General features: G+C 40.3%; 1 protein-coding gene across 1 annotated transcript in view; it reads left to right on the forward strand.

Annotated features, from left to right (window-relative positions):
- The first annotated feature begins 3,305 nt into the window (after positions 1 to 3,305).
- SLC17A5 (solute carrier family 17 member 5) overlaps positions 3,306 to 16,538 on the forward strand; it is a 49,280-nt gene continuing 36,047 nt past the window's right edge. The window contains 1 exon segment of the mRNA XM_042476828.1: positions 3,306 to 3,526. Coding sequence (XP_042332762.1) covers positions 3,397 to 3,526 — 130 coding nt within the window. The 5' untranslated portion in view covers positions 3,306 to 3,396.

A 16,538-nucleotide genomic window follows, 5' to 3' on the forward strand; every position in this document is an offset into this window, starting at 1 on the left:
AATCTATATGATATGTCTCTCTTCTCCTCAGTGATCAGGGAAGTGCAAGGACTGTGATAACAACATGCCTTAAGGTTCCTGGAGTAGACTGAATAACTCCAGGCAGTTGGAAACAACAAGATCACAAGCAGATTTTGACCTAGCCAGTTTTAACTTATGCATGATTTAGCAATATTTTGTGTGCTACTTTGATAGTTGCACTTTCAGCAACTTTTGTCCATTTCTTGATTAGTTGAGATGTTTTCATAAAACCACTCAAAATGAATAGTTTTTTAGACTTACATTTATTGACCCATGCCCAGCTACCACCCTTTATGTGACACACACACCCCTTCTCTTAAATTCCTTACCCTGTATTCGTCTGGTCCTCAGTTCCCTTGGAATCATGGGTTGTGATTTTAATTAGACTTGAAGCACATAATTGGTCCTGAAACATAGCCTGGATATAAATTCAAGCAAAATATGCCAGGCTAATCTATCAGAAAGAAGAGGATTATTTAGAAATTAAATGTTGGATCTAATCCTATAGACTGCTGTGTCAGAGAAAAAGTATTTTTCATGGGGCTGAGCAATTGTGGATTCAAATCAGACAATCAGCAAAAGGCACAGATCTGGGAACTACAGTTGCCAGCACAGAGTGAGCAAGGCAGTTCAGTTTGCAAGGAAGTAGTAGCAAGAGGAATGCTTCCTTTTTCCTAGTACCTTATCACATGAGACTGGAATCATGGCCCAAATGCTTCAGAAGTGCGGAGGTGGGATCACCGGTCGCGCTTTTGAAGCATCACTGAAGTGCTTTCCACTCTTCTCCTGTCGACAAATTGTTTGCGGGGCAGCCATCTCTGTAATAACGGAATCTTCTGTTATGTAAAAAATGGCTGCTCTGCAAACGCTTTGACAACGGAAGAACAGCAAAATGCCTCGATGACGTTTGGGAAGCGCGACTGGCGATCCCACTTCCACGCTTCTGAAGCATTTAGGCCATGATTCCAGCATGGTAAGTGCCTTGTGTGAGAAGGGCCTAGGAAATTTAACATTCATTTGCAATTGCAACACAAAAAGGTACTTCCTTGGCCAAGGACTGGACTGGCCCTTGGCAGTGACATACCCTCAATAGAAATGGCATAAAGCACCTCTGAATGGAAAAAGCCCTAGTTCAGTGGTATATCTCATATTTCCTCAAGGCAATGTACATAGGTCTTTGCCTCCCCTCTCCTCCCCAATTGTATCTTCACAAATCCTGTGAGAGATAAGCTGGACAGAGAGATAGGGTTGTCCCAAGGTCACCCAAGGATTCAAAGCTTCCTTCCTGACGTCCTGCATTTTAATCACCAAATCTAGCTGGGCTACTTCTCTCTTAACAAACAATTGCAAGTGTTGCGTGTATTCTTTTGTCTGCAGTGATAAGGTCTTGGTACATTTTAGCAGAACAGTCTCTTCTAAAAGAATTATTCATTACCACCATAGCTGTTTTCTTGGTTCTTGGCAGGACTCCCAGTCTGTAAACGACAATGGAAGAAGGTAAGAGTCTCTCCACTCGCTTTCATGGACAGCCTGATATTTTCTTCTCCTGGTATTTTTTCCTGATTTTCCTGATATTTTCTCATCATATGAAGGTGACGGCAAAGCCTTTGGCCTCTCACTAGGACTGGCAACAAGGGTTCACAATGCTCTTTCTGATTTTAATCACCACACAATTATAGTGCTATGATTCCACATTAACTGCTATGGCAACATCTTGTGAAATTTGGGGAGAGGAGGTTATAGTTTGGTGGGATGCTAGAGTTCTCTGGCTGAGAATTTCACATGCCTCTTTGTAAACTGCAAATCCCAGGATTTAACTATAATTGTGTAGTATGAAAGAGCCTTAAGTCTGTGGTGCGAAAAGATACTGTAGTTTTGTATGTGTATCCATATCACTCATGTATGTGTGCCTTAAAGTCACCCTGTACTTACGGTGACCCCATGAATTTAATAGGGTTTTCTTAGGCAAGGAATACTTTGCCAGTTCTGCAGTATCTGGTAGTCTTTGGCAGTCTCCCATCAGATACTAACCCAAACTAATCCTGCTTAGCTTCCAAAATCAAATGGCACTTGGTGCCTCCATACATGTGCCTTCAAGTCACTTATTGGATTATGGCGACCCCATACATTTCATAGAGTTTTCTTATGCAAGGAATACTCAAGAGGCGTTTTTGCCAATTCTTTCCTTTGAAATACATCCTACAGCACTTGGTGTTTGTTGGTGGTCTCCCATCCAAATACTAACCAGGGCTGACTATGCTTAACAGCCAGGTTCAGAGGTGATCTGTTGCTTTTAGGTGCATAATTACAGCACTGTGATTCCACTTTAATGGCCAAGGTTCCAGTAAGTCAATATCATACTACACTCTTATAGGGCTGTGATTCCACTAACTGCTATGGCTGCCTGCTGTGGCATTCTGGGGTTTGTAGTTTAATGAGGCCTTAGAGCTCTCTGGCTGGGAATCCTAAGTGCCACTCGTTAAACTGCAAGTCCCAGGATTCTACAGCTGGCAGCCATAGCAGTTAAAGTGGAATTATAGCTCTAGCAATGTGATGTGATGATACTGGGATTTGCAGTTTAGGGGGAGGGTGACCAGACATCCTTCTTTTCCAGGACATGTTCTACATTTCAACCTTCAGCCCAGGAGGAATTCCACAATGCCCTCCATGATTTGGACCATGACTAAGGAGCATGAATTTCTATGTTATATTAGTGTTTGTAGCTTTTATTTGGTCACATTCTGCCTTTCTCTTGAATGTCCTACAATTAGTGGTGCCTTGTCCTCCTTTGCGGAGAGGACATATGATTGTATTTTTAACATTGTGTTGAACAGAGAGGCGAGGTACAAATAAAATCTATTATTATTTATTATTATTTATTGAATAAATTAATAAATCTTCCCCCAGAGAAGTGTGCTCCCTTTATATGGATATTTTAATGTTTTACTATTTTATGTTATAAAATATGGCCATGTAAAGTGACCCTGGCCAAGTCACACTCTCTCAGCCTCGTGGCAAACCCCTACTGAGGAAACCTGCCAAGAAAACCCCATGACAGAGTCCCCCATTATGAGTCAGGAAAGACAACATATTAACATGGAAGGGCCCTTTCAGAGCCTTCGCCCTTCCTTTTCCCTCAACAACAAACAACTGAGAAAAAACGCCTGCCAGTATCAAAGATGGCGGAATAAAAGACGCCAGGGAGGCAGGGGCCAGCCCTGTAGGCGGGGAGCGGCTGAAGCCAAAGAGGGCCCTACTTCCGCCCGGCCTTGGGTCACGTGTTTGCCTGGGCTTGCTGGCTCTTATTCTTTCATGCTCTGAGCCAGCCAAGCAGAGGTTCCTTTGTGGGTTCTCCTGTGTAGACTGAAGGGAGCCATGCAGAACCAGGGACTTGGAGGAGGAGGAGAAGAGGAGGAGGAAGAGGGAGGAGGAGGAGAGGACCAGGAGGACCACCGCACCCCTCTCCTGCTGCTAAGAGGGTCCCAGGCCACCCTGGACAAGGCAGGTGAGAGCAGCAGCCTTTGTGGGCAAGGAGGGTGTGTTGTGTGCCTTCCCACTTACGGCCACCCTAAGGCCAACCTATCACCATGGGGGCTTCTTCTATAGGTTTCTTTCAGGGTTGTTGCTGTTGTTTTTGCCTTCCTCTGAGGCTGAGAGAGTGTGACTCACATTCTGAGCTTGAGAGAGTGTGTCTTACATGGCCATATTTATTAGGGGTGGGGGAGAGAAGGGGGAACAGGCTGCCCTGGGAGGGGAGAGCAGTCCTCTGGGATGGACTAGAGCTCTCTGAAACTCCCACTATGTCTCTTTGCTGTTGTTGTTGTGTGTTGTGTGCCTTCAGGTCCTTCCCCACTTAGGGTCACCCTAAGGCCAACTTTTCATGGGGGGTCTTCTTGGCAAGGTTTGTTCCAAGGTTGTTTTATGTGTTTGCTTGTTTGTTTTCGCCATCCTCTGAGGCTGAGAGAGTGTGGCCATACCTAGCCATACCTGGGGGGGTCAGGGGTGAAGAAATTATTATTATAATTACTATTATTATATTGTTTTACATCCCACCTTTATCCCAATATAGGGACTCAAGATGGCAAAGAAGAATAAAACAATACAATAAAAAACCAGTACAAAATATTAAAATACATAAATATAAAATATAAAAAACAATTAAACAATTTTAAAGATTAAAACATTTCTAAATTATATATATATATATATATATATATATATATATATATAAAAATACGAAAGGGAGGGGAGGGGAGAGAAGTCTTCTGAGGTGGACTAGAGCTCTCTGAAGCTCCCTAGTAGCCTGCCATTATGCCTCTTTGTTGCTGTTGTTATTACTGTGTCCCTTCTGGCCCTTTCCCACTCATGGCCACTCTAAGGCCCACCTGTCCTGAGGGTTTTTTGGCAAGGTTTGTGTCAGAGAGGGTTTACCATTTTGCTATCCTCTGAGGCTGAGAGAGTGTGACCTGCTCAATTTCATTTTACTGGGGGGAAGGAGAAGACGTCTGGGTTGGGTAGGGCTCTCTGAACAGCCGTCTGTCTTCTCCCTAGCTTTTTTGATACCCTCTAAGGCTGAGAGAGTGTGGCTTGCCCAGTGTTCCCTTACATGGCTGGGGAGAGGAAGGTAGCAGACCGTGGGGGGGGGGGGGAGAGTTTTCTGGGGTGGACTAGAGCTCTCTGAACAGCAGTCTTACTCCTCCTCCCTAGCAGCCTAGCATTATGCCTCTTTATTGTTGCTATGTGTTGTGTGTCTTCAACTCCTTTCCCACTTATGGCGACCCTATAACAGGGTTTTCTTGGCGAGTTTCTTCAAAGGGGGTTTGCCATTGCCTTCCCCTGAGGCTGAGAGAGTGTGACTTGCCCAGGGTCATTCTGTTGGTTTCCATGGCTGAGCTAGGATTCAAACCGTGGCCTCCAGAGTCCACCGCTTAAACCACTATGCCGCACTGGCTCATTATCCCTTTTTATTCGGAGGTAAGTCCCATTGAAAGTCCACCAAAAAGGGATATATATACCTTTTTGGGCCAACTGTACATCCAAAAAATACACGTGACAAACTCTCAAAGTGTTGAAAGCTTGCAACATGCATTTTTTGCATTTTGGCTGTCCTCATAAAGGTGTCCCTTCACAATGGTGTAGTGAAATGGTGTCCCTTATATAAAATGGCAAAATCAAGGTTTACATTTTGGAATTTATATTTGGAATTTATTTTTCAAGCTGTGGATGCTTGAATCCGTGGATAAGAAATCCCTAGATATAGAGGGCCCGCTGTACTTTGCTACAACACGGCTACCCCTGGATATAAATCCCGTTGAGTTCATTGGGGAAGGCAAGGGAGGTGGGTTTTCAGGGCCAAACTGGGGTTCAAACCCTGGTCTTCCAGGGTCCTAATCCAGCGCTCAAACCACTACACCACACAGGCTCTCTATCACTACTTTATTGAGGAGGTGTGCATCCACTCAGTAGAACTAATGCAGTTTGATACCACTTTAAGTGCTGTAGCACCATCCTATGGAATCCTGGTATTTGTAGTTTTACAAGATATTTTAGCCTTCTCTGCCAAGGAGTGCTGGTTCCTGACAAAACTACAGATCCCAAGATTCTGTAGGATGGAGCCATGACAGTTAAAGTGCTGTGGAACTGCATTTTTTATACAGTGTAGAAACATCCCAAGATGCAAAGGGATATCTTCAGTGGTAGAGAGTGAGAAGAAGACTAACAGTGAAGGCAAAAGGCAAAGGTTAATTCTTGAAGTCAGTCTATCTATCTATTTATGGTATTTATCACCGAGGCAATGTACAGTAGATTAAAGCAGTTTGAAAGCATTCAACAAAGACCTGGAAACCAAATTAAAATACTAAAAATAACTCAAAACAGTTTTAAGGGGGCGTTATTTAGATGTTTATCTTTTCCAGACATTTCTCAATCAGTAGTTGCGAATGCACAGTGTGCTTATCTGGTATAAGCTGGTTTTGCAAATCATCGTTACAGCCTGTACCTTTTCTTTCCATATCATGTTCTTTTGTGCTCAGTGTGGTTTTCCTCAGTGCTAGTATCTCTTTGCCAACTGAGAATAATATATAATACAGTGGTTCCCAAACTTTGACCGTCCAGATGTTTTGAACTTCAACTCCCAGAAGCCTCAGCCAGCTTGGTCAACTGTCAGGAATTCTGTGAATTGAAGTCCAAAACATCTAGAGGGCTAAAGTTAGGGAACCACTGACTTAATGCATCTGACATAAACTTACCAAATTGCCTTACACCCGGGGTGACCAGACATCCTTTTCCAGGACATGTCCTCCATATAAGCCTTCTATCCAGGGGGAATTCCAAAATATCCTCCAATTTGAGCATGACTAAGAAACGTGCACTTACATTTATATGAGTATTTCTAGCTTTTATTTTGTAATGTCCTACTTTTTTATTGAATGCCCTACATATTGTGGTGTCTTCTCCTCCTTTGCAGTGAAGACATCTCACTGTTCTTGGACTGTAATCTGCAAGCAGAACAGCAGCAGTTTCCCAGGGAAATTGCAATTCCCTACCTATCTTTTCATCCCACTATGGCCCATCCACCTCAGTCGGAGTGACGTGTGATGAAGATAGTCCAGTTCTCTTGAGCCCAGCACAGTGAGAGACATTTTATTGGCTATTTACTTAAGCAAGCTTTTAATTGGAGCTAAAACAGTTTTCTACCTATATTTTTTAAAAAGCGAAATGTAGTGGGCCTTTGGTATCTGCTGGAGTTTGGTTCCAGGATGCTCAAGTCCCATTAAATACAATGGCGTAGTAAAATGATATCCCTTATATAAAATGGCAAAATCAAGGTTTGCCTTTTGGAATACACACACACACACTTGTCCCTCTATATTCACAAGGGTTATATTAATTTACTGTGAATATGGTAAAACCGCAAATAACAAAAACACCAAGTTTTTACCTGAGAGGACACCTCTCTAGGAATCTCTAGGTCCTCCAGGACAACTCTGGTCAACGTCCAACAGACACTGACTATGGAACTGCACTGGAGGAGCTACAAAGGCCTAGAATAGTCTCTCTAGGAATCTCTAGGTCATTCAGTGCAACTTTTAGTTAAAGTAGACCATGAGTTGCATTAGAGGACCTAGATATTCCTAGAGAGAACATATTAATCAAATCCGTGAATAATCAGATCCGCAAATATGGAGGGATGTGTGTGTGTGTATTCATATTCAAGCCATGGATACTTGAAGCCATGGATAAAGAATCTTTGGATACAGAGGAATGACTGTACTACTTTCCCTATCAAAAAAAAACCAAAAAAAAAAAACAAATAAAGTGTGGCCACACTGTGGAGCTCAGGGGAGGCACGTTTTAGCAAGAGGAAGTCTCTTTTTTGTAATTTGTGGACACTATCTGGAATGATTCTAAGTGGGTTTTCTGCTTTTTGAGGGATGCTCACCAGAAATAGCATTTTATGTCCTAAACAAAAGATTCCAAGTGTTGAACCCTTCTAGTCACTGCCATTTTAGCAAGGAGGTTTATCTCAGTGATTAGAAAGATTTATATTATATTATATTATATTATATGCTCTATGGTTTGTTTAAGCTTAAATGAGATGCTAAACTCACCAGAAAGGCAATAGTGAGCTTCCGTGCACTGACATGACTGAATCATATGAAAATCTCACCAGCCGGAGGAAACAGAAGCATCTGCATCAATGGAGGCTGCATTCCACTTATTTTTAAAGAAAAGGCAGATATTCTGTAGTCTGATGATGGATAAACCACAGGAAAGACAGAATGGCAATGACAGGATTTCATGTTGGGTGGATACCCCTTAAAAGGTGAAGGAATGAAGTCTAGCAATTCAACACTAAAAGGTTTATGTGCAAATACCCTAATTTGGGGCTCTGAGGTTATAGGCCTTGCATGTTGTGCATGTTTTTTCCTATTGAGCTATAGTCCTTGTTCTGGAAGGTCTTCATTCCAATAAATTCCAATAAATTTGTTCTAATCAAATGTAATTTAATAGATGGAAACTATTCTACATCAGATGAATCATTCATGGCTGGATCCAAAATCTGCCTTCCACTGTCTGGAGGGGCTCCCCCAAAGGAGGTCCTTCTACTTGATTTCACTACTAATTTTGTCTTCTCCTCTCTCCCTTGCACCACAGTTCACTTCACTCAGCAGAATGTCATGTGCCTTTGTGAAACCTTTTTTTGGGGGAGTGGGAGCTCTGGCATGCAGAGGAGAAGCTGAGGAAGTCCCTTTCTATTGAATTAAATAAAGCTTACCCCCCAAGAACTGGATATAGGATTGCAGAAATTTTATACCAACCCTTTTGGAAATAAGACCCACTGAAATGAATAGGACCGACTTCTGAGCAGATATGTTTAGTATTGCAGTATTAAAAGGGGGGTCAGTTAGCTTTCAAGCCCATTCCAGCCTGAATGAATGAAATGAAAACCTATTAAAGGTGATGTGGCAAGTTTCCCAGTATAACAGAAGAAGAGATGGATCCTGAAAAGTTTAAAGTGAATTCCCGATCTAAGAAAAGGCGTGATTCTAACAACAAGTTTGCAGTTAAGGAAGAAAGCATTTTAATAGGCAACGCCAAGACTTTTTTGATAGTACGGTATCTGCAAGACACTGTCAACTCTGTCTAAATGGCAGAAACAATTTAGTGTCAAGAACCAAGTGCTGTATTTTGAGGGTGGATATCTGGTTTCATCACTGCTTACCCATGAAGCTCCCTGGAAGATCTCAGGTTAGTTGCTATCATTTGGTCTCACTCCACTTCAGTAGGATGTTATTGAAAGAATAAACCATGACATCTTCTAGGGATGATGTTGGAGGAACACCAGAAGAAATGTTTCATAATAATATGACACATCTGATGAAGTACACTTAAGTCTCTGAAAGGTTATGTTACCAACTTCTTTATCTCAGTTAGTCTCAAAGGTGTTACAAGATCCTTTTGCATACTGTGAGAAGAGTATGCTGTCTCCTGTGGGCCCAGTGCTCTGAGGTCATTTTCCAAAAGCCTTAAAGTCAGTCTATGAATGAGCCAGAATTTGTTTTGGTGCCCTGTTTCCAACCTTTCTTTGTTGTGTTTCATCATCTGATTGGGGCTGATGGGAGTGAGTACAAAATATCTACAGATCTATAGGTTCTCCAGCCTTACTCTAGCCCAGTGGTTGCCAAACTTTGGTCCTCCAGATGTTCTGGACTTCAACTTCCAGAAGTCCCAGACAGTTTGGTCAACACAGAAATTCTGGGAACTGGAGTTCAAAACATTTGAGTGACCAAAGTTTGGTAATCATTGCAAGTCTAGCTGATGGAATAGGTTTGTTCACTCATATCAAAGCATCAACATCTTCGCTGAAAATACTTGGAATGTTACAGCATGTCCTGTTCACATAGTTCTTGTTCTGCTTTGTTGAAGAGAAGGAGATGTTTCTAATAATAAATATTAAAAGTATTCCAAGATACTAAAATACAGGAAGGCCTTGGTATCTGCTGTGTTTGGTTCCAGGATGCCCTATCTCCCAGTTGTTATCAAAACCCATGGGTGCTCAAGTCCCATTATATACAGTCGCATAGTAAAATGGTATCCCTTATATAAAACGGCAAAATCAAGATTTGTTTTTAGATTTTTAGAATAGTTTCAAGCTGTGGATGGTTGAATCTGTGGATGCAGAATCCATGGATACAGTGGGCCAGCTGTACCCCTCTATCTCTGATATGATTCAGCCCAAATGCCTGCCTATGATCCTCTTCATTCATAGTAGAGCTAGGAAATGTGGGTAGTTTTGTTTGTTATTTGGACTACAACTCCCAGAATTCCTCAGCCAACATGGTCACTGGCTATGAAGGGTTCTGGGAGTTAAACAACTCTTGCTGCCAGGAAGTTCTTCCTAATGTTGAGGTGGAATCTTTTTTCCTGTAGTTTGACTCCATTCCTGCAAGTTCTATTCTCTGGAGTTGCAGAAAAAAACTTGCTCCAGCCTCAATATGACATCCCTTCAAATATTTAAATAGGGCTATCATAACACCTCTTAAGCTTCTCTTCTCCAGGCTAAACATACCCAGCTCCCTAAGTTGCTCTGCATAGGGCAAGGCTTCCAGAGCTTTTACAATTTTGCTGACCCTCCTCTGGACACTCTTCAGCTTGCCAACACTTGGCAGTGCCCCGACTAGCAGGCTAAATAAGTGTTTAAAAATGAAAGTACTTATAACAAATACTACTTCAAAAAGAATTTTTATTGATCAAAATATTTATAACCCACCCTTTGACTCAGACCAGTGCCCTAACTTGGAATAAATGAACTTTCAGAACAGATTCAACTAGATAGCCAGATGGGCAGCATAACTGACATGAAAAACATAACAAAGACTAGAACAAACCCCACATTAAAATAATTAAAAGCTGAATGGAAGAAAAACATCTTTGCCACTCACCAGAGAGAAACGAGGGGAAGTGCCTCGGAAGTTATTTCTGTCTTCATTCTGATAAGCTGTTTGGTGTAGGCTTTTAACTTAAACATGAAACACAATTTCACATACATTAAATAGTTATGTGAGCCACTGTGGTACAATGCTTTAAGCATTGGGCTACGACTGAAGTGCAGGGTTCAATTTCCATTTAGCCATGAAACCTACAGGGTAACCTTGGGCATGTTATATGCTCTCAGCCTCATACACTTGCAAACCTCCTCTGTACAAATCTTGCCAAGAAAATCCCACAATAGGTTGCCATAAGTTGGAAATGATTTGAAGGAACGAACACAGTACACACATAATTGTTAACCTTTTCCCCCTTTCTAATGTAAATAAAATTGATTAGATTTTTAAAAGCATATTAACAGTTAACTAAACTCATTAAACCTTCTGTAGTAACTTTCTTATCTGTGCACAAAAGCGATATCTCATATCCTGTGTAATTGCATGCACTGTGATATAAATGTGTTATCATAAAGAGAGGGAGTTTGTATAACGAATGTAGCCCTCTAGCTTCAAAATAGCTGAAAGATCTGAGGATGGATAAAGTAATCAACTAAAACTCAAATCATTAAATCAATTGATCAGATCACACACACCCCATAATTCTCAGAAGCATGTGAATCATGGCTGTTGGAAACAGAATGCTATCAAACAAGACAACTCTTACTCCTCTCAGTTTGCTGCCTCTGCCCATTTTACTTGATACCAAAGTTCATAGTGGGAAATGTAAACGCATGTTCCTTCTTCAGTTGCATCAGTGACATAAATTTTGTGCAATTGCCCACAAATCTCCTTAGATATGCAACTTTTTTTTTAAAGGACAGTCTAGTTGAGAGTGACAGGATAAGCAAACAATACAGAGCAGCGATGCCAGATCTTTTAGACTACACGCTTCATAATCCTCCACCACTGGTCAGGGTGGCTAGAGTTCAGTGAGTTAAAATCAAAAAATAGTTAGAGGGCCAATCCTTCTTTCACCCTGAGGGGATGGCAAAATAGAAAATCCATCCTAACTTTTTCTTTAAAAACAGCATCTTGTAAGGCACTGAGTGTTATATTCATAGATCCAGAATTCATGTGTGTATGTGCTTGTTGTGTGTTTTCAAATCATTTCCAACTTACTGCAACCCTAAGACTAGAAATGCATTCTGTGGTTTTACTATGCCTCCCTGTTTCACCCTGGTGACTGAAACCCCTCACTGGGTTTTCTTGGGAAGATTTGTTTATAAGAGGTTTGCCATTGCTTTCATCTGAGGCTGAGAGTGTGTGTCTGGCCCAAGATCACAGTGAGTTCCATGACTGAGGTGGAAATTGAACCCTGGTCTCCAGAGTCATAGTCCAACACTCAAAACATTACACCATGCTGGCTACAGTAATAGCATCACAGCACCGTTACTGTCTTATGATGCTAATCATTTTGCCATGCACATTTTTATTACTACTATTTAAAAGATGTATGCTTACAGTGGTACCTCGGGATACGAAATACCCAGGTTACGAAATTTCCGGGATACGAAAAAATCCCATAGGAAATAATTGTTCCGGGTTACAAAGGTTTTTTCGGGTTACGAAAAATTTTTTGGTGCTTTTCGGCGCTATTTCACACGGAATCGCGGCTTTTCCCCATTAGCGCCTATGGCATTTCGGCTTACGAAGGCTTTTCGGGTTACGAAAGCGGCCGCGGAACGAATTAATTTCGTAACCCGAGGAAGCACTGTATCTCTTTCCACTTTCAGAGCTGCCAGGCTTACATCCCTACTTTTAATAGCAAAAATTGAACCAATAAAATACATGATCAGCATTTAGAAAACTCACACATGTTGTGTATACTGTGCATCTAGACATTTTTGAGCATCTGGAAATAGGACAGCACAGCTATTCCTTGTTCAACCCCACCTTGCAAGGCTAGCAAAAAGACATCCCTGCGCTTTCACCCTTCCTCCATTTTGTGCAGTTAATACAGCCATGCTATCTTTATTGGACGATGGGGATGACTTTTCCTTTATCTTTTGTCATGATGAAGTGGCAATCTCAGGTAGCAGGTTTTGGGTGGTATGAAAAAGCAACAAATAATTAGCTATTAAATGTGTTACTGTTATTAAAGTTACATAATTTAATTTGTTGCCCTATTGCCAGGGTGGTGAGATATTCTGTCTCATTTGCCACAGCAATGGCTGGCTTTGGGTACCATACACATTGATATTGGGGTGGGGGGTTGTAGGGTTTCCCCTCTGGGAACAGCGTGTAACGCTGCTTGGACTTTGTACAAGAGGAAAATATGATTTCACTGTGTTGCTTTTTTCCGTTGCTAGGCTGTAAATCGGCACTAACTGCTGGGAAGGATTTAATATTAAATATAAAATAACATGAATGGTTAAACAGGAAATCTAATGGAGATGAGTAAGAGGCAGAGGTTCTACTTAGTCTCTCCATGGTTGGTGAAGTGGTATTTCCTCAAAGGAACATGGTATGACCTGAAAGCAGTGACTTTGCTCAGAAAAAGAAAGCTGCACAACAGGATATTCCACATGTAGCAGCAGCAGCAGAGGTGGGTCCGAAAGAAAGACCAAGAAGAAATTGATAAAAGAAGCCCTTGGATTAAGGATGGAGAGGGGTGTCACTGGTATTTTAATGGCTGTTACTAGAACACCGAGGTCTTAAACTTGCAGGACATGCCACGTCTGTTTTAGACCTTGCTTCATTTATAAGAGCAAACATACTGAGCAGCTTCCTCAAATGGATAATGTTACAGCAACTTTCCATTCAGCTCTTAGGAACATTTTGTCGATCCAGCACAACTGTTACTAGGAGATTATAAAATATGTCTTCAAAGGCAAGGTTGATTGTAAAGGAAGCAGCTCCTGCAGATGTTAACGGTAAGGAATTAAATGTTATGTCCTGTTTCGCGGACCATAAAATGAGTGATGTATTCGTTAGTGGTATTTTTTTTAAGGATTATGTATATGAATGACACAGAGAGTGAGAATAATATAGATGTTTTCCAAAGTGTAATCGTCATCCTAAAATAAAAAGAAATTGGAGTTATTCTAAAATATATCTTTAAAATAAGAGATCAGTTTGCTTGCATGTCATGATTGGAAAGTACATGTTAAGATAGGTTACTTTGTAATGGCTCAGGAATATTTTTTTTCTTACATACACCTTTAAACAAACAGATAGTTTATGAAGCCAGGAATAAATGTTGAGGACACACACTCTTCTCCCTTCTCCTCCTGTGTGTCAACTTTGGAGTAAATACCTTGGCTTGTATTAAACCAGAGTTCACTCATTACATCTGAAGAGGGGAACTTATTAATGACAGTTAATAAGTCAGGAGAATAAGACAAGATTACATATAAGAAGACTGCATAGATAAACCTAAACTATGTATGCATGAATAATAATTTCAGTTTAACAATTCTTTAAAACACTTGTTTATATTTATTCTGATTGAAAGTAAAAAGGAAAGGGAAGCCAGAGTATATAAATATGAACTCTCTTAATTGTGAATCATTTACTGAGGAATGGTTGTTAATGTGTTGCCCTTCTGTCAAGAGAAATCCTCTGTCCATAAAAGATGGTGACTATTTCTTCTCCATTGCAATGTTTCCCATCGTGTGTGCAGAGAATGTAATTATTAATGGCTTACAAAGGAACAGGGGAAACAAAGCAGATAACACATGATACTATTAATTTCATCCTAATCCTTGTAGGGAATGTAAATCATTGAACTCTTTGGATTTATTTGTGAATAGATATTTCTCAGATTTTTCTATGACTCCTGTTCTTTCACTAGTCTTTGCAGAAGTACTCCTTGGGGCCATTTTGATGTCTTGGATTTGTTTTTCTGGCTCAGAACATGCTGGCTTGCTCTTGTGTGTGCATGTGTATGTGCTTTATTTTGTGATCCCTGCCTTTTGTGTCATGTATTGACTCTGGGAATATTTTCTCACTACTTGCCTGTATGTTTTTCAACATTATTTAAAAATAGAGCCTAGGTATCCTTACACACACACACACACACACACACACACACCTGCTGTGGTCTGTGAAAAGGGTTTAATAATAATAATAATAACAACAACAACAACAACAACAACAACAATATAGTTTATTTGTAACCTGCTTTTCCAAAATTTTGATCAAAGCGGCAAACAATTATATATAAAAACATTCCAATAAAATCAATTAAAAACAGCATTAAAAACAACACAGTAATACTAACAACAAAAGGGCCAGATAGAAGGGGAAGTTGATACTGTATATACATTCCAGGGTCATCAATGAAAAGGGGTAAGGGAAAAAATGATTTTTCACGGTGGGAAGGTTTGATCTTGGTAGTTGAGATGTAAGTGGAGAATGCATTTCCTGCTAAAGCAACTTATATCAGGGATTATGGACTCCTTAATCTAGTTCATTGTGACACAAGACACAGTGCCATCAAGTTAGAACAATTCAGTGAGAGAATCAAGTCTGTTAATGTTGATATAAATGATAACAGCTTCTTATTTGCTGAACCTAGCTGCCCTGACTTGGGTACAGGTTAACTTACATCTGAATGACACTGATAGGGTGAGAGTGATGGCAGTGCAAGTCCTCAACTGTTTTGTCAATTAACGCAGGGATGAATAATTACAACAGTTTTCTCCTAGCTGCGGAAGAAAATGAGCATTCTTCCACAATATTCTTCTCATATTCAAGTACCTCAAAACATTGCAAAGGAATTATTCTTCATAGAAAAACATGTGGGAAGTGGGAGTGTGTAAACTTCCAGCTTCTGGGTAGCATTAAAAATATGTATTCCAATGTGTCTGTATGGTCAAACTGATTAGGTAGTATAATAGGCTTACTTTAGGGATAAATTTAGAATTAATTTGGACGATGGTATTATTGTGACTAAAGTATTTGGACAAACATACACAAGGTTAGCAGTATTATTTAAATTTATACATCAATATTTTTGAGCAGTGGGGAAATTGTGACTGTTATGAGATGAGTTCTTCAACACTCCAGGACTGGAAGGAAGGGAAACCTTGGAAGGGTCTTCGAAGACGAGAAGATATTTTGTACCAGAATTTAGATGTTTTAGATGTTTTATTTTTCGCTTGTTATAGTGTATACATTGTCTTCTTTATGTAATTTTTGCTGATAACATGGCAATTTGTTTTTATTTGTAAAATTAATAAAGATTATGGGGGAAAATATGTATTCCATGCCAAATCATTTCTTTAGGATATTTTGGGATATTCAAATACTGGGAGAAAATTGTACAAGATTCTAGCTGGTCTATAATACTTCCCAGGAGAGTTTACCAACTGTCAGGAGCTCTGTTTTTATTTTTTAAAAACCTGGCAATGAATAATAATGAAATTTGTTTCCAACCCTAATGTGTGTCAACAGTAGAGCATATGCTTCACATGTTATAAGGTTCCAGGTTCAGTCCTTAATTCCCCATGAGGCAAGAAGCAGCAAGACTGGGGAAGATTCTTGTTTACAAAACCGTGTCTGTCAGAGTAGATGATTGTTCTGGAGTTGATGGGGTAGTTTTGTTATGCTGATGGGGTAGTTTACCTGCTGTCTGGAAGCCTGGAGATTTACTGCTTTCTGTTACATTAGCCTGGTCTTATTTATGACTACAGGAGTATATATCACACCATTTGTTTATGTCAGCATGAAGACTGCCAACTGATTTTCCAGAAAGTTATCTTTACTATTCCAAACCCAATGCCCTTTTTCACCCTACGGTCTAGATTGTCTTTACAGTTTTGTCTTCACAGTCTAAATAGATGATTGATATTATTTTGTGTGTTGATGACACATGTTGTCGTCATACATAATTTAAAAAATTAAAATTATTTGTTTTGTGTGTTAAAGTTAAAACTAGAACAGAATGCAGTCTTGCAAAATGGTGTAGGAGATGCCTCCTACCTGGAAGGAATGTTGCAGTTCAGCCACCCTGCCTACTCGACATATCCTTCTTCAACATACTGTGAAGCAGTGATGAGAATTGTGTGACCTGCCTAGATGTTG

Source organism: Sceloporus undulatus, chromosome 1 (assembly GCF_019175285.1).
Source record: "Sceloporus undulatus isolate JIND9_A2432 ecotype Alabama chromosome 1, SceUnd_v1.1, whole genome shotgun sequence".
Classification (NCBI taxonomy): Eukaryota; Metazoa; Chordata; class Lepidosauria; order Squamata; family Phrynosomatidae; genus Sceloporus; species Sceloporus undulatus.